General features: G+C 40.8%; 1 protein-coding gene across 1 annotated transcript in view; it reads left to right on the top strand.

Moving 5' to 3' along the window:
• Positions 1–11,500, top strand: part of RFC3 (replication factor C subunit 3) — an 85,536-nt gene extending 74,036 nt beyond the window's left edge. The window contains exons 2-9 of the mRNA XM_009290269.2: positions 1,048–1,185; positions 2,355–2,422; positions 5,241–5,338; positions 6,877–7,058; positions 7,305–7,441; positions 7,572–7,670; positions 8,527–8,596; positions 10,403–11,500. Coding sequence (XP_009288544.1) covers positions 1,048–1,185; positions 2,355–2,422; positions 5,241–5,338; positions 6,877–7,058; positions 7,305–7,441; positions 7,572–7,670; positions 8,527–8,596; positions 10,403–10,594 — 984 coding nt within the window. The 3' untranslated portion in view covers positions 10,595–11,500. The remainder of the gene's footprint in view (positions 1–1,047; positions 1,186–2,354; positions 2,423–5,240; positions 5,339–6,876; positions 7,059–7,304; positions 7,442–7,571; positions 7,671–8,526; positions 8,597–10,402) is intronic.
• The last annotated feature ends 10,859 nt before the right edge of the window (positions 11,501–22,359 follow it).

Raw genomic sequence — 22,359 nt, 5'->3', positions numbered from 1 at the left:
GCGGCGGCGGGGGCCGCCCGAGGCGAGCCGGCCACCGGGTCCCTCTCCTCCCCGCAGCGGGGATCCTCCAGGAGTCGGGATTGCGCGGCCCATAAGCTGCGTCTGCAGGGCGGGGGTTGGGAGCTTTCCCTCGGTGCAGGCCCTCGCCTTCGGAGGAGCTTCCCTGCCGGGCGCCGCCGGTGGGACAGTGGTCCGCTGGCATCGCGTCCCGCTCGGGAGCATGGCCTTTACGGGAAGGAAAAGGCTGCGGGGAAATAGGTGGCTTGGCTTTTTCCTGCTGGTTTTGGCTGGGAATGATCAGTATCTCTGAGAATAGGGCTTACCTTGTTTACTTAGTTAGCTGAAGCTTTTAAGGTGAGCAGCTGGGAATAAAAGTCAGGACTATGTAATTGCTTGGATGTTAAAGGACTGCTTCCCCTGCCAGATGTGCTGACTTCCCTTCACTAGACCGCTGGACTGATTCACTCTCCCAGTGTTTCTCTATGACTGTTGCATCTAACTAATGCAAATTCTGACTGTGGGGTTTGGTCGGATGTTCTCCAGGTCATGCTTTTTAGCTTTGCAAGAAGTAAACTCCTAACTTCGTTTAAATACAGGCTATCTATTACTCGTGTGCCCAGATTCAAGGCTTGCAAATGAAACAACAAAGTAATTATATATATGCATATCTATATGTAATTCTATGTGAGTATATGTGCTTTAAACTTTGTTTTAATCCTTTTTAGTGTATGTTTATTGCAGCTGTCACTCTAGAAGCCCTGGAAAGCATGTAAATGCTGGGGTGGGGTTTTGGGTTCTGTTTTGGTTGGGTTTTTTGGGTTTTTTTGAGGGGTGAGGTGTTTTGGAGTTAAATGAGTTGCACACGGTCTTCAGGAAAAATATGATGTTCTGTAGGAAATATTGCTGTGGGAAAGGAATTCTAGGAACTATGCCGTGACTGAGCTGAAAAAGTCATTCCATGTAAACTTGAGTGAGAATGGAAGGATGAATACTGTCTTATAAAGAAAATATTGTTGTACCTAACTAATTGTGTTGCTTTGTGTTCAGGTTCAGTGTGGTGACTTCCCTCATCTGTTGGTGTATGGACCATCAGGAGCTGGAAAAAAGACAAGAATAATGTGTTTGTTAAGGGAATTATATGGTGCAGGAGTGGAAAAACTGAGGATTGAGCATCAGAGTATAACGGTAAAAAAAAAAATAAATCTCCCATGTGCTGTGAAGTAATGTGGATATTTATATACTGACATATTTCTGTTGTGAGGCCTTTATATTTATTGGAGTTTTAAAAATAACTTTTTTTGCACTCAGTGTCTTCAAGCTCTTTTATGTAATTAATCAGACTAGTTTGGTTACATGAACAAATACTTTTGCCAGATGTTCTTGTTCCTTAGGTCTTCATGGGTGGGAGGATGTGGAGGTTTTTTTTTGTTTTCTGTGGCTAGTTGATTGCTTTTTTTTAATTTTTTTTTTTATTTTACAGGTCTTTTTGGACAATAGCATGTGTTGTAATAGACTAGCTCTCAATTATATGTATAGAATTTCATTTGTCTGTAAAAATAACCCTTATTTTAAAAATTATTAGCACTGCTTTTTGCATATATGCAAGTTTTAACTTGCTTTCTCATTCCCATAGTGACAATTTCAGCATTAGCAAAAAATAAAAAATCAATTTAAATTCTGTCTGCCTTGGTCTTAGGCATTTGTTTATTATTAAAAGGTTACAGTATCCATTCAAAATCCTTGTTATGGAAGGCTTAACCAGCAAGGGGTTATCAAGCTTTATTGATAAGTAGGTTATTTAATGCTTGCTTTTTAATTCTCAGTAGTGGAACAAATATAATAATTGGACTGGATGATAGAAATAAAGAATATATTTAACTGTTCAGACCCAAATTCAGTGGTGATATAAATACTAGTATTTTCTTTAAACAAAGTATAGACTTGAAATCCTTTGCCAAGAGAAGTAAACAACCTCTTCAGGCTTGTCCAGAGGTTTTCCCTCCAAAACTTTTCTTTGGAGGGACAGAGTATGCCTTATTTTGAATGGCTGATTCCAATAATAAGATTTCTCGTTACAAAACTGAGTAACTGGAGTATTCAGTAATATGTACTATGTGTTGCTATAATAATCATTACTGTTATTATTTTACAGGCTGGATGATGTGTCAGCACTCCTCACTTGGAGGTGGTGTTGGGGAATAGGAGATGCATAAGTCTAGTGTCTCAGCAGTTCTTTGATCGCTGAGACTTTTGGTTTGCCTGTGACCTAGCCAGTTGTAATCTGTAAGATAAATTTTTGCATCAGATTTTTAGAACACTCTTTCTGAAATTTAATATGCTTACTTTCTACATAGGCACCTTCTAAAAAGAAAATTGAGATTAGCACCATTGCAAGTAATTATCACCTTGAAGTTAACCCAAGGTAAGTGTACAGTAAAAATGTCCCACTTCAAATATAAGCCGCTGGTCATATTGCAAGTGGTTTCAACCTGGGTATATAAGGGTGGTATGTAAGGGCCTGATTGCCCAATTTATTGCCTGAGCAAACTGGATAATAGTTTATGGGTTTGGACTGCAAATGGGAGCAGGGAGAGGATTTTTAATTGAACAGCTCTAAATGAACAAAAATTTGGATTGCTGTATACTAAAGACAGTAATGTTCTGATTAACTAGCCATATAAGCATGCTGACGTTGAGGACTGGGTAACAGAAAAAATTCTGGATTCATAGATTTAACCATATAAGTTGAAACTGAGAACTCTTATTGGAACCAACACCCCCATATTGTTAGTTCTCTCACAAATACAAAAATAAAGTGATTTGAAAGTAAGCGAGGCTTACCCAGTAACTCTTAAAATAAAGAGTTTAGAGCTCGGGAAAGAACACCACCACAAAATACTGGGAATCTTGTCATGAGCGAGGTCAGATGTTGATTTAAACAACAGAAGCTATAATGGTGTACTGTATGTCTTCTTTGACAGTTGTGAAATTGCTGGCGGTAGTTCACTGACCCAAAGTAAATACTTGTATTTACCTGAAACCCTTTAATGTTGCTTCAAATCACATGAGAGTAAATGTCATTGTGCACTGGGAGGCTTTGGTTATGTTGGCTTTGTTGTCTGGGTTACAATTACAAGGCAATTTGTATCCTGAAGTAACTTTTAGCTTTGTGCTTATTGCTAAACCTTTTCTCATGTTGCTCTGCATTTTAGAAGCTATTCTCATGTACCGTGTCTCCTTTAAAAGCTTGTTCTGCAGCTAATCTCTGTGTATTGGTTAGTGAATATCTGCTGGTATTCTAATACAGACCCAAATAATTAAAGCCGAGACTTTTATTGGTAATTAACTGTTTGAATATGTCATTTTGCTGATATGAAATGTCTGACGATTCAGTCTTCTGCTCTGATAACCTAATACTACTAATACTTCTTCTATTACTCTCCATAGAGTACTTCTAGCTTGAAACATATAAAATAATTGTATTTTACTTTAAATATAAAAATCCTGAAAGTGTAGAACTGCTGTATTGGTTATTGTATATAATAGTAGTGCTGAGTTTTGATTAAGAATTAATATATTGATTCATAGGCTTTAAGTGATCAAGCGATTGTCGTGTTTATGTCTGACAAGACAGTGAACCTGCGTGTGTTGTGCTATAGTCTGTGAAGTTTGATTGAATTATAGTACTGTGAAATCATGTTGTGCATCTTGGGTAACATGGCACATGAGAAATGGCTAACAGAGAAAGGAAATTAACTTCTGGGAAGGACTCTGCAGACATTGAATTTATTATGGAACTTTATTAGATAGAGCTGTTCTTTTTCCTCCAAAAGGAGGATATTGCCTGAATTCCAAAACATTGCCTGCTGGTCACTTGACTAGCTTGGGTAGATGCTTTAAAATGGGTTCTTCTGAGTAAGTAAGTGGGTAATGAAAGAATAAGAAACAACAAAAATTAAATGTTTGTGTGGTAGCTGCCTTTGTTCATTGTTTTCCTGGAATGTTTGGTGTGGTTACATAACACCAAGGATAATCTTTCACCATGAAATTATAATTCTAGGTTCTCCGTTACTGCAGAGAATTAATTTATCTTTAAATGTTAGAAAACTGCTTTAATCACTTTCCATTTCCCAAAACCAGCCTAGTTCATAAGTAGAACTGGCTTGTTTCATTTTGCTTTTTGGTTTTTGCGCTGTAATCACAGGTCTGCTCCCTTGCTGAAGGACAGATCTCTGCAGTCAAAGTCAGTGTAGCCTATTCAGCAGATTGTGAGCTGTTGAGCTAATATGCTTCTGTACATTCTGCTGCCGCCTTCTTGGCAAGAATGGCGAAGGTCTGGTTGAGTGGTGACTAGAACAGGATGGACAAATGCCTTTTTCATTTGCTTGCCAGTGAAATATTGCAGAGCTACTGCTGCCTCTGTGGAGGCAATAGTGTGGGGATCTGTAAGAGTCTGGGTTTTTCCCTTCTTTTTCTTTGCTTTTTCAGTAATCTAGCTTGCAAGTCAGTCCCCAGTGGTTGTCAAATCTGAGTCAAGCTAGCTGAGCTACTAACCTGGGGACTGAGAAAGCTGTGCATGCTACTCTAGGGGATAGTAAGCAGAAGAGGCAGGAAGGATATCTAGTGTTTCCCCATGTTTTCCTGCCTTCTAAGAGGGAAAAAGTTAACCGTCTGTGCTGTAGTAGTATCTGAGTATCAATCTTTTACTAATAACTCTAACTTCACTGTCTGCCATTCAAGTTTACATTAAGCGTATAGGTTGTTCATAGCATGACATCTAATTTTCAGGGGAAAAAAACCTATGTATTTACATCAGTCCTTTTCAGTCAGGCATCCTATTATGTGATTAGACTTAATTTTTCTTCCCATAATGGGTAAAAATGTTCATATTACCTGTCTTTGCCCAAATTGCAAGTAACAAAAGTTTAGATTTCTCATACCATAAAAATAAGTTCTATTTTAAAGAGTTAATAAAACATTTGACAATGGTTTCACTACTGCCCAATATAGTGCTACTAATCCAGCTGTGCCTGCGTAAGCTTTGGGTTGGTTTTTTTTTATTGGGAAGGTAATGTTTCAACAAAGTATGTGTGTTTTGAGCTTAATTCTAACCTCAACAGCTTCTGAATTCTTTTGGCATTCTTGTTTAGTCAGTTGACCAAGGGGCTGCTTAGGAGGATGTATTTTATATGCAGAATAAAGTTATTTTAAAACAAGTTTTATTCAAACTCCTGGTACAGTGATGCAGGAAACAATGACCGTGTAGTAATTCAGGAACTCTTGAAGACAGTAGCACAATCCCAACAGCTTGAGACAAGTACTCAACGAGATTTTAAAGGTGAGTAAAAAAAGTTAAAACCAGTCAAAGTACTTTTTAAACTTGTTTTTAGCAGATTTCAGCTGTTTTGTTTGTACCTGTATATTACATGAGGACATACATGAACCTTTCCCAAATTAAACAACCTCCCATTTTTCTTTCACTGTGGAAATATCTTGAGTGGTTAAATGTTCAGTATGAAGTTCTTTTGTCTTGGTTTCTTAGGAGGACAGGGTGTAGTTGAATGAACGGCTGGGCAGAGGGAGCTGAGATCCCTGCTGTCTTTTTCCCAAGCCTGCCATTGAAATGCACTGTAACTTAGTTTAATGATCTACAGTAGTAGCTGAGTTATGAGCCACTGAGGCTTAATATTGAGTTGAAGGGCAGGATAACCTTATGGCAAACAGTGCTGTGTAAGTTAAGTGTTAGCTGCTTATTTTTAGTGTTCTGGGGGATGAGCTGTCTTAGGCAGAAAGTTTAGAAGCATTTTGTCCATAATGTACGGAAGGACACTGGGTACGAAAATGAAGAAGGCTTTCATTGAGTTTTCCAAGACACATGTTGCTACAACTGGCTTATTTTTTCTCCCCATGACTAAACTGAAAGCAAAATCAGAACTATATAACAAGAAATTGAAGGAGAGAGGAAATCTTGACAGATAGAGTAGAGCAGAAATTAGTTGAAAATGGTCATGGATTTAGTACTTTGTCTTGTTTTCCTCACTGTTCTCAGGAAATACTATATTGGCTCTAGCAGTTATTGGTGTATATATCCTCACAGCTGCAGTCATACCATACACCTCAAAGTGTCTGGTAAGCTGGCTGGTCTGCTTAAGCTGCATATATAACCAGAAGAGAAATGGGAGAAGAGTAATGGGCTGACTTGTTCCTCCAGGCTGTTCTCACTGGACCATTCAGAGTACTGAAATGAGCCATCTATGAGTTGCCTATGGAGGAACCTGCAGAGGGTAGATGGTCAGGTTAGCTGCTTCATATTAGGTATCTCGTGGTTGTTCTGAAGCATTTTTGAAATACATTTTTCTTTTTTGTTTGTTTGTTTTCTTTTCTTCAAAAGACCACGGAAAGGCGCTGCAGCTACAGTAACAAGGCAGCTTTCTACTACTCCTTTGTTAAGCTAAGACATTGGCTTTTAAATATTAAATGTATTGAGGGGAGTCTTCAGGAAATTTTTGCTTTTTGATATGTCTTTATGCCATAAATTCTTTTGCATTTCTTACTTAAAATTCCTTTAAAAAGTTACTGTACTAATTATCAAAGTGAAAGCTTCTACGCCTACCTGGATTATTTCTTGGCACTGAGGTGTTGCAGGCTCTGCTCTGAAGAAATTGACGTTCCAGGACATGAATATAGGGTGTGAAGAAGCAGGAGATTATACAGTCAAAAAGGCACACAGGTTGTCTTAGTCTTTATTTTCCTGCCTGTGGAACCATGCTGACTTTTTCTGCTTGTATCACGTATCGTTTGTATGTCAAAGTAGTCATTTTCTTAGAAAGATTTGATATTAATAAAAAAATGCACTATTTTTTAATCCTTTTTCAGTGGTGCTGTTAACAGAAGTCGACAAACTCACTAAAGATGCTCAGCATGCTTTGCGAAGAACAATGGAGAAGTACATGGCGACCTGCAGGTTGATTCTGTGCTGCAACTCCATGTCAAAAATTATAGGACCTATTCAAAGCAGATGCCTGGCTGTACGAGTGCCTGCTCCCAGCATTGAAGATGTATGTTGAAAGAGAAGCAAAAATAAATTATTTAAAACTTCTTACTAGATACGTTCTTGCTGTGGACTTAAGAAATATTTTACTTCCACAAAGTGACTTAGTTTTTCTTTGTGGTGGGTGACTTGTCAAGCATGTCTTATGAAAGACTGATCCATGTCTGGTCCAGAAATGTTTCAAACAGGAGAATCTGTAGGTGCTAAACTGTTTGCTAAGTGTTGCACTCCCTGGTATCTGTTTCCTGTCTAGATCTGCCATGTCTTGTCCAGTGTGTGTAAGAAAGAAGGCCTGACTCTTCCTCAGGAACTGGCTCAAAGGCTTGCAGAGAAATCTGGCAGGAATCTTCGGAAAGCATTACTTATGTGTGAGTCCTGCAGAGTACAACAGTAAGTCACTGCTAAAAATTAATGTAAATTATACTCTCAGACACATAAATGAACTTACTTCTGACGCCTTGATAGAATAGGCGACAGTTTGCTTTGATCTTAATTTTTAAAAAATATTATTATTGTGTAGGTATCCTTTTACTGCTGATCAAGACATTCCTGAGATGGACTGGGAAGTTTATCTGAGAGAAACTGCAAATGCTATTGTTGGTCAACAGACACCACAAAGGTAGGTGAATACACTTGCTTGCAGCTATAAATTATGTTTTTGGTGTACTCTGGAGCCTAAAAAAAAATCTTATATTTAAAAATGTGGCATCTTTACTTTAGTTATATGTAATTTTCTGGCATTACTACTGGAGCTTTGCAACCAGAGGAAGTGAGCTTTAAAATTACCAGAGGAGGCTGAATGAGCTTCAGGAACTGAAACAATCGTTGGTTTTCTCTGTTGAAGCTTTGTAATCAAAAGTGACCATAAGCTTAGTTGCATGTTGTGCTGTCTGTCTTTTTTTTGCGGGGGTGGTGTGGTGTTGGGGTATTTTTGTGTGGTTTTGTTTGTTTGTTTTATTTAAGGCTTCTGTTTCACCATCTTTACCATAATGCACCTTTGTAAAAGAACTGGAAATGAGAAATCATTGCTTTTTATGCCCCCTTAATCCATTTTGGTGTCATACGCAGCCTGATCCTTTTAGTCTGTTCCATATATTACATGAGATGTCACTTAAATTCTTGTATTTAATTTAAATGCTTGTAGCCTCTGACGTCCGGATGTCAAAAGTTGAGAACTGATAACTGTGTCACTTTCTGCCACCTAATCATCTTACTTCCTCTTGTAAACAATGAAGACAGAAAAACAGCGTAAACGAATCTTGTGGCTGTAATCAATTTTGTGGTGTCTTCTCACTAATCTTAAGCAATGGTTTTGGGTTTAAAATAACACACAAACCCAAAAACAGGGGGGAAAAAAAACCCCCACCTTTGCTTGGGTTGACTCTTTTTTCCTGCAGCATGTTTCACAAATAGTGAAAACACATTAGTATGCTTTGGGGACATACTTCCTATGTTTTATGGTGCCTTTCCAACAGGCTTTTAGAGGTCCGTGGACGGCTTTATGAACTCCTGACACACTGCATTCCTCCTGAGATTATAATGAAGGTAATTCAGCTGTCTAGCTCTTAATATGTTATAAATATTAACACTACGACAGTCTCAATTTGAGTTTAAAAAAACCCCACCCTAAAACATCACAAAGTATCCAAATATTGATGAAAAGCTGTATCCTTTCCAAATAGACATGAGTGATCAAAAGATATTTTCTCTTGTGTTTCTTTCCACTGGAGTAACCAAAATAGTCCAGGTTATCGCTCTGAAGCAGTAATTAAAGACCTTGTTCCTGCAAACACTGATACGTAGCATTCACTTCTCATGATCCTCAGTCGATAATACTAGACTGTCTAGTTAGGTTCACGCCTAAATATATTTAGGCATGATGGTTTTGAGTTGTGTAGATTTTGGGGGCAGGAAGATTCTGTTCTCTAATTTGGAAAATGTAAATGTCTAGTTTATTTTTATTGCAGGGTTCCTTGTTCACACCTCTGTTGAATGGTTTACTAAAACTTGTTCTGTGATCACAGAACAGCAGCATCCTAGCTGAGTAAAACCAAAGGAGGACATGCTTTGTCCCCCTGAAGACTTCTCAGGCCAGTTTCTGTATTGAAGCATAGATATATTTTATGGGCTAATTTTGATATGGTTTGTTTTCATTTGTTAAAGTTTTGTTATGAGTTCAATATTTGCTATGTCCTAGTGGAGAGGTTTGCTGAAGGATGCTAGACCAGCAGGTCTCTTCAAAGACAGAAGTCATCTTGGGGGGGGGGGAAGGCAAATGGGACGTGCATGTTTTTATTTTAGGCAGGATGAAAGCATGCTGAAGACAACTAGAGCAGAACAAAGAATAAAGCTAATGTTTGCAACTTACCCTAGGTGGACTTTGCCATCAGACATAATTACAAGATAATAAATTTCTTTTCACATTAACTGATTTCTGTTTTCTGACAGTTTTGGTAGTTAGATGTTTCTTTAACCTTCCTTTCTTATGGTAGGTTAGTGGATCCTGCATTGCCCTGTTTGAGGACTGTTGTTGTCAGGCTAAAGGCGGATATTCTCTACCCGCTCCCTCTTCATAGACTTGAAATTGTCTAGAGATACTTCTCACTTAATCCTGACCGTTTTAATAGAGATGGATTTGCAATGGTTTTATTGCTGTCTTGGATCTAAAATAATGCATTTTTTGTTTTTGTAATGACTGAAGTATTGTTATAAAGTATCTTGTGTGTGTCTACACATACGTATATACATAAATGAATCATAGAATCATTAAGGTTGGAAAAGACCTCTAAGATCATCGAGTCCAACCGTCAATGCAACACCACCATGTCCACTAAACCATGTCCCTAAGTGCCTCATCTACACAGATATAAACAGATATACTTAAATTTTAAATAAGCCCTTTCCTTATTATTTATTAATGTTGTTTCTCTTTGTGCTCGATGCTGTTGAGATAGGAAGCAAGTGATTAATACACTTGCTATCTTGGTAAAAATTCTCCCCAGGGCCATGTGCCTGCATGCAGTAGAGGTTACAGTATTTGGAGATGAGGTTAATTTATTTCCTTTATTAAGGTATAAGTAGTTCCAATACATGATTTTTTCCATCTAAGAACACAACAGGTAACATCTATTTTGACATGAGGAATTTATCTTGAAAGAACGTTCTTAAAAGACATGGTTCCGTGAATCTGGTTCTGTCAAATAGGTGGTGTAATGATTCTTTAATGTCTTTTCTGTTGGATTCATGAGTGAACTATTAGTCATAGCTTGGCTATTTTCAGAGAAATGAGGTTATCCTTTTAACAAAAAATATATAATTTTTCAAATACTGTCCTGTTTTTTCCCCTTTTAGGGCCTCCTTACAGAACTTCTAAATAACTGTGATGGACAACTGAAAGGAGAAGGTGCACAGATGGAGGCCTTCTATGAACACCGCCTGCAACTGGGCAGCAAAGCCATTTATCATCTGGAAGCATTTGTAGCAAAGTTTATGGCAATTTACAAGAAGTTTATGGAGGATGGACTAGATGACATGATGTTCTAACTCTGATGCCCAAAGTCGTGCACAGAATGTTGTGTCATGATGCCAGTAACGTTGCAAATGTTGTCTACTTGTCCATGCTTGACTGCATGTGGGTCTAGTTCAAAGCCAAATATTTTATTTTGCTATTAATAGAAAACACAGTGAACTAAAGAACAATGTTTGTTCACTTTTAGAAACCAGATGGATTGTTTGACAGCCACAAATCTATCTTTAGATCCATAAAAAACACATTAGCCTTTCAGAAAGATAACAAGTTACCTTGGAAGACGTGTAAGATCATAGTCGCTTTGCAGTATTTGTAAGCTGACGTTAAGGAGAGAGAACATGGATGCTGCATACTTGCTTTTTGACTTTCATGGGCAAGGCTGTAAGCAAAGGATGGTTTTTCCATGTTGTGGTAAGTTCCAGTTTGAGCATGTATGTTCTGCCTACTGATTTATGTATCTCGCTGCTTGTCTGGCTTCTCTTATTTTAGCCACACTGTCTTCTGTGGTGTGCTGACACAGGATGTTTTCTGACTCTTGTTTGTAAGCAGTTGCATTGAAATTGTGGATGAGCAATACTTTTGTGTTGCTTGTAAATCAGTTTGACAACACGGAACTTTTTGTTTGGAAGGAATATACCTATATAAAGCAAGGCCACTTGCTGGCTGGCACTTTCAACATACATAATGCTGTTCAGGTAAAGATTATTCCTTTGGCTGTGGTTTAATCAAGGGTAAGGTTTCAACTTCTTACCAATATTCTTTCACCTCTTAAAACGATATGTGACATTTTAAAAATGGCAAAATAAATTGGAAAAATATGAACAACAAATGCAATGCTGAATTAGTGTTTCACGCTGTCTGTAGCTACCTAGGTATTTGCTTTGATGTAGACTGTCTTTCAGAAAGGTGGGATATACCCCCCCATTGTAAGACTAAAGGGAGCCACTGAAGTTTAAAAAAACAAACACAAACAACAACAAAAAGAAAAAAAAATCCGCACAAAATAATAAAAACCCCAACCAACACCACCTGTGCTGCTTCATGCTGCAAGTCTTTCACACATTATGCCTATGTACTATGGTACCCTAAAAATGACTGAATTCATGCCTTTTGTTACTTCACTCTGCTAATTTAGGCTATTACTAGATAGTATTTAAAGATAAAGTGAATTAAATAGTTTCCCATTTCCCCCCCCTTTTTTTTTTTTTTTTTTTTTTTTTTTAGCAGGGAAGGGTTTAGTATTTGGGGATTTTTGTGTCAGAGCTAGTTATGCATAATGGCAGGTTTTTGGAAGCTAGGGCCCTCCCTCTAGTAACTGATAAAGAAAAAAATCTCACTAGTTAGTAGTAACTTTGTCATCCCCTTTAAAATGTACAAAAAGCAGCATTAGTCCTTAAAAGAGGTAGTGTCGCTGCCGTTCTCAGGAACTTCACCATCCCATGTGTGGTGTTAATTCACAGCTTGCCTTCAGATTCATTCTCAGTAAGATGGTGCTGGCCTGCTTTGTGCTCAACTGGTCTCCTTAAAACTGAAGAAGTCTGGAAGATGGATTTTTTTTTTTTCTTCCATCTGCTCTTTTCACCTACTGGTAGCTTGTCAGAGCGTGAGTGTCTTGACTGTCAGAGATCCTAGAAAACCGTTAAATTAGTCAGTGATAGTGGAAATGAGTACTTAAATCCATTACCATTCTTGTGCTCCTCTTTGTAGAGGGGGCACAATTACTGCATGTACAAATTGCCCGCTCTTTCAGGAGCCTAGTCTTACCTACTAATTTTTAAAAGCTGAACAAACTTTACCATTTGCCTACTACAAGTATAGCATGTGATGAAGTGAAAGTGTGAGTTCGAAAGAGATGAAACACTTCCCCCCCCCCCCCAAAAAAAAAAAAACCAAACCAAACAAACCACACCCCACAAAACAACCCCAAAAACTAATGTGGGAGAAGAGGAATGTATGTAGGGATTTGTGAAATACAGTTGAAATGCACGGGGGCAGTATTGATGCAGAGGGGGGAGAGGCAGGAGCTGGATCGTAGGTTTGTCAGTTGGAGGAGGCAGAGGAGCGGCTTGCTGTTTGTGTCAGAAGATCTCAGCAGCATTGTCTAGGAGACTGAAACCCCAACATAAATCTCTCTGGGTGTTCTTGCTGCCTCTTCTTGAAGTTTCATTTTTATCATTTTCTACCTGGGATGAATCAAGAGTAGTCAAGGGTGGAAAAATGGGATAATGATCACTGGCAGAGGAAATGGCTATCACTGTTCCTGAAAGCCAGCATATCCCCCTGCTCCTCCCTCTGTCTTCTGTAGTCTAGAACAACCAAATTTAAATGCATGGGCACAGTATCTCATAAATCTCTGCGCACATTTTTCCTTCCTACAGTAATTCTTAAGGCAATTTTGCCTCAGTGTCCGTAACAGGCTCCCCAGGGAAGTGGTCACAGCACCAAGCCTGTTGGAGTTCAAGGAGCGTCTGGACGATGCTTTTAGTCGTATGGTTTAGCTTTAGGTAGTCCTGCGAGGAGCAGGGAGTTGGACTCGATGACTCTCATGGGTCCCTTCCAACTTGACAGATTCTATGATAATGATCAAGTGTTGTGCTTTTTTGGGAACATCTTAAGAGGCTGCTAGCCACCTTGGATGCTGCTTCCCCTCCCTTTCGGGTAGCTGTAGCACTTGCTTAGGGGCAATGTGGTGCAGAACTGAGTTCCTGGGCTGCGCTGGAGGAAGCAGGGACCAGTAACCCCCATCCCTCATGCTGTGCACTGACAAATGGGGCTGGTGGGAATGTATGACCAGGTGGCTGTCAGAAACAAAAAGGAGTTTTCTGCCATTTTTTCCCCTCCTGAGGCTACCATGTAACCCTTTTACCAGAAAAGCAGAACCTTAGCCTGGTAAGCAAGGGTCTCCCGGGGTGGGCACGGCTGCCTCCGCAGCCTGCATGCACACAGCCCAGCGACAGCGCTGTGCTGGACCTACGCTGAGCACTGCACGCCTGCTTCAGAGATGAAGTGGGAGAGGCACTGCAGGTAGACTTTTAAGCACAGGACCAACCTCTAGATGATCCATTTCTTCAGCTGATTTCATCTTTTGAGACCTGCTCAGAATTGCTTCTGAATTGCATGCCGAGAGGATTACCCTTGCTTTCATCCAGCGTCACCTCCTGCTAGTTCCAAATGAAAACTCCAAGCTGCACCCACCCAGGTGGGACTTAAGCACTGAACAAGTCTGAGGTCGCAGAGGAGTCAGCTTCGTGCTAGCACAGAAAGCCAGAGGTGAAACAGATTTAAATAAAAATGATCAAGAAACTAAAGGCAGCAACTACTTTAGTTAAAACTTTCTCTGCTCTGCAAAGATCAGCTGTGCAAAGGGCGAGTGGTGCATTCAGACTTTATTCCCCGTTTCTGAAGTCCAAGTGTTAACTCCTGTGGGAAACTTTATTTTTAAAATCACGTTAGTTTTAGACATCCATGGTAAACAACTCTACCTGAGCATTAATCATAATAAACATATTGTCTGACATGAAGACTGATTTTTAAAATGTATTTTGTTAAATAAATTCATATGAGCAAAGCTGACATGAGGAATGTCCCCTTCTACCAAAGACTAGCACAGAAAGCCAGAGGTGAAACAGATTTAAATAAAAATGATCAAGAAACTAAAGGCAGCAACTACTTTAGTTAAAACTTTCTCTGCTCTGCAAAGATCAGCTGTGCAAAGGGCGAGTGGTGCATTCAGACTTTATTCCCCGTTTCTGAAGTCCAAGTGTTAACTCCTGTGGGAAACTTTATTTTTAAAATCACGTTAGTTTTAGACATCCATGGTAAACAACTCTACCTGAGCATTAATCATAATAAACATATTGTCTGACATGAAGACTGATTTTTAAAATGTATTTTGTTAAATAAATTCATATGAGCAAAGCTGACATGAGGAATGTCCCCTTCTCTACCAAAGAAGTACCCTGATTATCGCAGGCTAGAAGGTAAGGTAGATAAGAGAAGAGTTCATTATCACAAATTTCCTTCCAGTACAGGGAATTCAAGATTATTACAGTTCATTGATATAAAATAATAGCTGTAATTTGTCTTGTTGGAAAGAGCTCTGGTATGCCTGAGCAGCCTTTAATCCTTCTTACTTAACGTTTTATGCCTGTGCTAACAATTAGTGCTGTAAGAATTTGTTGCACTGGATTTCAATCAATGGCCCAAACCGAAACCCAAAGTTGTAGTCTGCTAAACAGAAGTTGTCTTAACGTGACAGTGAAATGCGCTTCTTGTTCTTGAAGGCCGACGTACTTCTCTTGATCTTTATTTTTCATAGGGAGGGAAGGAATGCAAATACGTAAGCATGCAAAAGAAATTAACCTCTATTGTCAAATGTTCCCTGCAGGCTAATCAATAGTACATTGTGCAAGTTGCATGTCAGGAATTAGCTGCACATCACGAAGTGGCCAAGATGAAAAGAGTTTGCTATTAACATCAATACGTTGAGGAATCGACTCAGAATTTTATCTGTCATCAAAAGTGAAATTATTTTCTGTCCAAATTAACTAGGACAACTGGGGCCTAACCCAGTATTTTTTTTTAAAGCAGAGGATGCTTTGCTCATCTGAAAAATAAGCCTATTAGCAGTCAAACATTCCCATAACAGATCTTCTTTGACAGTTGTGTACAGCGCGTGTGCTGAACTTCCGGAAGAAATTGTATACTCTGTTTCAGCAGTCCCCGAGCTAGTAAATATTGTCCCAATCATTTGCGTGTTAGGTGGTATTTCAGTGGGGACGGGTTTGGCATCTCTTAAATAGGAGTGAGACATAAGATAATACAAGCAGGAGCCCGAAGCACGTAACTTCATCACTGACACCACTGGCCCACCTGCGTTTCTCCTAGCAGAGGTGCTGGGGCACCCATCACCACCTCTGTCCTGACACCTTCTTGGAGCTGATCTTCAGCCCTGTCCTAAGACATGGAGTAGGTGTTGGTCTTTCACCGTGGAGCCTGTCACCTAGGAACAAGATGCTATGAGATGTCATCTAAAGTGCTGGGCAACAGCTAAGGTTGCTGTCCTCTGCTTCCCTGCAGTAATGCAGTGGTGGGAGCATCCTTGCTGCCACACCACAGTCCTCTATCAAAATCACTCCTGGTCCAGTCGCAATGCATGTGGGTGGCTTGGCAAGACAGGAGTACCTGCAGCTTGGAGGAATGTCTGTTTTGCTGTGTCAAGGGAAACCTCTGCCATTGACACAATGAGGTACTTTATAAGAAACGTGTCTGTGATAGTCCTTTAAGTGACGTTCAGCTCTTAATCAAAATTACAACTTCTTAGTCCTGTGGAAGTCCTGCAGTTACTTTTAACTCTTTCTCAGGGACCATCTCACGGAAGTTAGTTGATCACTGTTACTATTTTTCTACAGACACCTCAGTGTTATTTCCGAAGTAGTTTCATGCCATGATAACTGCTGGAGTGCAGGTTCCTAGCTCCACCTTGTGCATGCTGTCTTCTGCCCAGGGTCCCTTCAAACCGTGTCTGAGCCGCCCTTGAGATTTCTCCTCCTCTTCAGGTCCCCTTCTCACCTGGTTTGCAAAGAAGGCTGAAATATCTGAAATTCATTTCCAAGAATGAAGGTGGGTGGAAACAGCAAGAGTCAGTTTGAGAGTGGCTGGAGACAGGCAGAGGAGGTCAGCTACCAAAAACATGAAGACAAGGCAGGGGGTGGCTTTAGACACTTGAAGGACAGCTGCAAGGGAGGTGCCTCTCTGCTTGGGACCTATCTACCTAGGCAGGAATCTACAAATATTCCTTGTTGGTGAGCAAGGCTCATGCTTTTCCAAAGGGTGGAGTGCAAAGCTGGAGCACTCAGCCAGAAGTGGGAGACCTGGATTCTGCACTTGCTCTATCTAAAGAGATTTAAACTAGGGTGATTTTGTTTCTAATTAACAGGTTTATTTTAATATTAGTTATTAATGCATTTTACTGTTATGTAGCAGTGTGTTTAGGAGGGAAATTAGAGGTTAAAAATAGCTGTTAAAATTCTGCCTCATCCATGATAGAAATAATTTCTACTGTGTATCAGTGGCTGATCTGTTTGATGGTGTCCCTGCCTGTCCCACCCAACCGTTCTTTTGAAACCCCTGTGAGATCTGCTGAATCACAGTGGTCTGCATAGCGGCATTTGAGGGAAATGGGAACACTGGAATCTCTTAAAACAGCAGTAAAAGGGCAAATTGACTGTAATTTCTGAAAATGATTGTCAGTGAACTAGTTACTGCCTAATATTTGTAATTCAAATCCAGCTCATCCACCTGCCTTCCCCATCAGCCCATGGGGTTGGCAGGGCTCAGAAGGGGGCAACTCCACCTCTTTCATTGATGTGGTCCACTGCAGCCAACATTCATGGACTAGGACAGCAAGCAAAAGAGCCTAGTTTGATGCATGAAAAGGCACTGAGGAGGGGAGAAGTCCTAGGGTATGTCTATGGCTACCATATGCCCAAGAACAGGAACAGCAAAGGCAGTTTCTACATGTTTCCCTGCCCTAAAACATGGGATCTTCACGTAGCCCCAGTACTTCTCCTCCCCGAAGCTCCAGGCTGCTGTGTCCATCAAACTGCCCTGCTTTACAGCCACCAATGCCCAGGTCCTCCTGCCTGGCACAGTCAATGCTTCCCAACCCAGAGCTGCTGTCTTCTATTCCCTAGTGTCCCAGAGCTCCTTTTTCCATGAGGACACCCCAAATTCAATAGCTGTAATCCCCCAATCAGTCTTAAATCTTCCCACTCTCAAACTTCCTTACACCTCCTTTTCTGCCAGTCTGAACTGGCAGAAACCGCAGTTGCCCCTTTTTGCCCTGAGGCCCAGCATGTGCCTGTTCTCCAGTCTCTTTGGCTGTGGCCAGCAAGCCTTGCCCAGGATAACAGTTCTTCAATAACCTTTCCTGTGAAAGACAAGGTCTGCCTCCTGCCTCCAGTGCTTAGGTTGGAAGGGACGCTGTCTTCTATTCCCTAGTGTCCCAGAGCTCCTTTTTCCATGAGGACACCCCAAATTCAATAGCTGTAATCCCCCAATCAGTCTTAAATCTTCCCACTCTCAAACTTCCTTACACCTCCTTTTCTGCCAGTCTGAACTGGCAGAAACCGCAGTTGCCCCTTTTTGCCCTGAGGCCCAGCATGTGCCTGTTCTCCAGTCTCTTTGGCTGTGGCCAGCAAGCCTTGCCCAGGATAACAGTTCTTCAATAACCTTTCCTGTGAAAGACAAGGTCTGCCTCCTGCCTCCAGTGCTTTAGGTTGGAAGGGACCTCTGGAGGTTGTCTTGTCTACCCCTCTGCTCCCAGCAGGTCCAGCCACACTGGATTGCTCAGCCCTCAGTGGCTGAGGTTTCAGTATCTCCAAGGACAGAGAATCCACCACCCCTCTGGGCAGCCCGTTTCACTGCCCTCACAGGGAAAATCTTTTCCTAATTTTCTGATTTCTAAAAATTTCTAATTGGAACCTTGCTTTACACATTTGAGCTCGGTCAGGAGATCCCCACTCAGCTGTGTTGGCCTTCTGCCACATCTGCTCAACCTTCTGCACGTGAAATGAGTGTTCCTGTGCTTGGAAGAGGTTGTGCTCCAACACATAGTAGATCAGCAGGGTGCAGTAGAAGATATTTTCAATTTTAATTTACAAAGCTGTGTAGAGATGCCTGAATATGGGGGTGAAGGGAACGTGCTGGTGGGAAAAAAAAAGCTGCTGGGCTTTATCAGCAGGAAGTTTGCATTTTACTAGCCAGACTGGTTTTGTGGAAGGTGCCTTTTCTGTTCACGTTCCCACAAAGACTCTATAGCAACTCTGGCCTGGCTTACTGTTAAAATACCTTTCTTGGGTTTTTTTTAACCTCTTTTCAAGCCTCTGTATACAGTTATAAAGAGCAGAGTTTGCGTATGGGGCAACTGAAGACCGAGAGATGGAGACCTACTATCCTGCTCCCTCTCTTGGCTGACCCAGTGTTTCCACAAATATTTTTTCTTGTTTTTGCCTAGGACAATTTACTTTGCTGTATTAAATGTGATGCTTTTAGTTGGAAGTCTGTGACAGCCAGTGAATGGCACAGTTTCACTATAGCTAAATGTTGCCAATGTGGGCTTTCACTGCAAGCAAGCTGGTGTTCTTTTTTAAACTTGCTGTAGTATGTTCATGTGAAATGATTTGTTGTGCCAAATTATGAAGGTGACACTTAGCACAGTCCTGGGCACAATGAGATCTGAAAGGCAAGCTAGTAAAGCACACTTTTTGAGGAATCCATGGAATATTTTCTGTGCTTTTTACCACTTGGATTCCTTCTGCAAAATGTTGTTTTCAGTCTTGAGTGAGAAGGAAGGAAAGTAAATCAGGAGCCCCATCAAAGAGAAGAAAGAAAGAAGTCAGAATGACAAAGCAAACAAGGACAGATCCTGGGGGAAGACAGGTATACTCATTAACTGTATTTACATTTCAAAGATGAGTTAACTGCAGTGTTCTCAATCATACCCTACACTTGTGTTCCCTGCCACGCACCATGAATAATAAATGCACTTTGGAGGATAGAGTAAGTGACCCAATAGGCTTCTTCCACTTTTCATTTCATGGGGGATCTTAATTTGAGAGGTCAGTACAAATGCCTATGGTAAGTGACAATTTTAGGCCAGTAATTACTAATTAAGACAGAAGGCAAGATGCTGGCTAAGGCATTTTCAAACAGATCACAGATAACCTTGCAGGAGCTGATTAACTCAAACAGAACACCTCCTTAGGTGATAGCTACCAAATGATACTTGGAACAATTTTTAAAATTAAAAGGGATGAGGGAAAAGGATTTATGGAACTCTTGGCTGAATTTTCTCTGGAGAAAGAATTTTGATAATAAGTGGGACTAGCTGTTTGCCAATTAGCAGACAATTAGAAGAAATACATTTACCCAGTGGGCAAAAATCTTTTATGATAGACTCACACTCACCAAACCTGTTTACGCCAAAGGAGGATAGACACTGACATGCTCGCAGTGTCTTAGCTCTAGTGATGTGAGCAGCACTGGCTGCAGCTACCGTGCCAACTTCACGTTGGCTGTGTGGGACTCGATGTGACAGTGCTTAACATGGCAAGAACTGAACAGAGGACCCCAGGCTGTGCTCGTGGATCCCGGGATGGCTGTGGACAACTTCCAAGGGGTCCATGAAAGAAATTAGGGACAGCAAACCAACTGTCTGTGGAGAAAATTGAGAAATCTCTGACACTGGGGAATTTTTAGGGACCTGCAAATCAGAAAAAGTAAGAAGACATTGGCTTTATTAATATTAGTAACTGTAAAGGTGATCATCATTAGTAGATCAGACATAGTGTCAGACATTGGAAGCTTTTCTGAAAGTCTCCCTTGGACAGGTGAGGCCTTGAATGACCATAAATTCGGAGTGGCAGATGCTGTAAAGAAGAGCTGAGCTAGGCTGCTGCTTTTTGTCTTTTCTTTTTTTCCAGCTTAACAATGAATTTTTGCGCATGGTTCCTACAAAACAGGGATATGTAGGCAGCACTGCTTGGCCAAAAGGCGGGGTGGGGGAAGAGTCTGTCTGATTTTGCTTTTGTTCGTGCTCCTCTTTTCCATCCTCAGAACTTAAACGATTCCTACGCACTTCCACAAGCCACGGAAAGAGATGAGCAGGTGCAGAACATGAGCCCTCAAATCCAAACAGTTGCTCAAGGTGCATTTCATTATTTATCCTCTAAAGGGGCTATTTCTTGCCATTGACTCCACTGGCAATATGGAGCACAAAGCTAGACTTACAGATCTGCATTCTAGATGCCTAAAGGAGGCCAGAAAAATTGTATCTTTCTATTTGAAAATCCAGCTCAGAAAAGCAGAGACCACAAGAGGAAAACAAATTAGGACCAAGCACGGCTCAGGAGTGCAGAGCATTTTCCTGCTATATCACTTGGCGCAAGGTAGCACCTACTCTGATGACTACAAATGCAGACTGTGATATAGAAATGAAGGAATGAACTCAGTCCTGGTTTTGCTCCTGGCATCCAGATCAAAATGGGAATTTCAAATAGAACTTACGGTTTTATAACATTTGTGACATGCATAAATATGAGGGAGTATTAATACATGATGCTTCCAACCAAATCCATGTTTTTACTTTCTTTCCCTGCATAGTCAGGGCCTCGACCTGTGGCAGCTTCATTTCAGCTGAATTTGCTCTGATCCCAGGAAGCACCCGGCACCCTCCAGGGAAACCATCATGAGTGGAAACCATTGTGCGTGGAAGCAGGTCTAACCCATGCCTTAGGCAGCACTTCCCTACGCAAGAAGCGGGCCTTTGCAGTTTGTTTCATTCCAAACAAGGACATTAACTCCTTGTTGAAGGGGAGGGTTGCTTTTAGAGCTGCTGACAGTTGTCCAGAGATTAAAATTCCTTCCAGTAAGGCTAGTACTGTCCCTGTGACATGGATCTTGTTTGGGAACACCTGACCCAGAGCAGGCAGACCAGGGGTGTCAGCTTTAGGAGAAATCTAGTGGTGACTCATTGCACCCTAGGGAAGAACTGGAGGTGATGAGCACCTTTTCCTTCAGGGAATGCTGGAGCAGGCTAAACCCTTCCGAGAGGACCAGTCAGGTTCAGTGAAAATACCTGTGTTGTTTCCAGGAAAACTAAACATCAGGTGTGCTTGAGGGCAAGGACTGGCAGCTACCATCAAAGGCATTTTTCTGGTGCATTGTGTGGGTTAACAAGCTGTTGAACCATAGGAGCAGACATGGTGGAGAGGCTCAGAGCTCCAGCTGAAGCCTTTAGTGCAGCCTGAAGCTGCACTGAAAAATAGGGAGATGCTGTCAAGTCCTTCTGGCAATGGAAAGAAGTACAAAATGAAGGGAACGGTGTCATCAGAGCCGACCGGCAGCAACATTTTGTGACTGAAAATTATTTTCTTCACTTGCACAATGATACTAACATTTAGGGGAAAAAAGGAGCACTGCAGAGGCAGTCATTACAGATGGAGGAGACTGATTAGCCCCTCTAGCTTTTCCACCTGAGAATACAAGATGTACTATGATACCACCGATGTGAACTCCATGGGAGGAAGTAAAGGAAATGTGATTACAGATATTATATCCAAATTGAATTAAAGCTGCATTAAAAAACTCAGATTACTGCACGGTTCCATGCTACGTTTGAAAACACAATACGCATCTGCTACTGACAGACACGTAAAGAACATGCAGGGACTTCTTTCTCAGAAAACTAGTTTGATCTCTGACTTGCTGATTCACAAATCCACAGAAACAAAGGCAGGAAGTAAAACTACAGCCAGACCTCCCTAGCACATAAATAATCATCAGCAAAGCAGCCGTGTTGCTTGGGATTTTTGTTTGGTTTTCTTCCAAATATTTACTCTACACTGCAACCTTAAGCAAAGTTAATTACCTCAGTTTCTTTATCTATAAAAATCAGATAATGAATCTGGTCTTCTTTGCAAAAGGCGAATCTGTAGATAAAAGCATTAGTATTGCATGCTGATGTTAATAAATATTTTCTCAGTTGACTAGCGGTCACTGGAACACTTTTCTGTGCTATGCTCATTCACTGTGCAGATTTAAATGAGATATTAAATCCTTCTGACTCCTCCTAGTTTTGCTGACAGGGAGAAAGAGCAATCCAGGCTTAAGCATACATTTCAAGCTCATTTTTAAAACTATTTTTGGGGGGTCACGTAGTGGCATATACGGAGGCAAATATCTTTCTGCCTTCTTGGCTGTGACTGCTACAAGGCAA

This window comes from Aptenodytes forsteri, unplaced genomic scaffold (assembly GCF_000699145.1).
Source record: "Aptenodytes forsteri isolate BGI_AS27 unplaced genomic scaffold, ASM69914v1 Scaffold155, whole genome shotgun sequence".
In the NCBI taxonomy this organism is placed as follows: domain Eukaryota; kingdom Metazoa; phylum Chordata; class Aves; order Sphenisciformes; family Spheniscidae; genus Aptenodytes; species Aptenodytes forsteri.
Note: the sequence above shows the minus strand (reverse complement) of the source record. Positions and strands in the feature narration are given on the sequence as shown.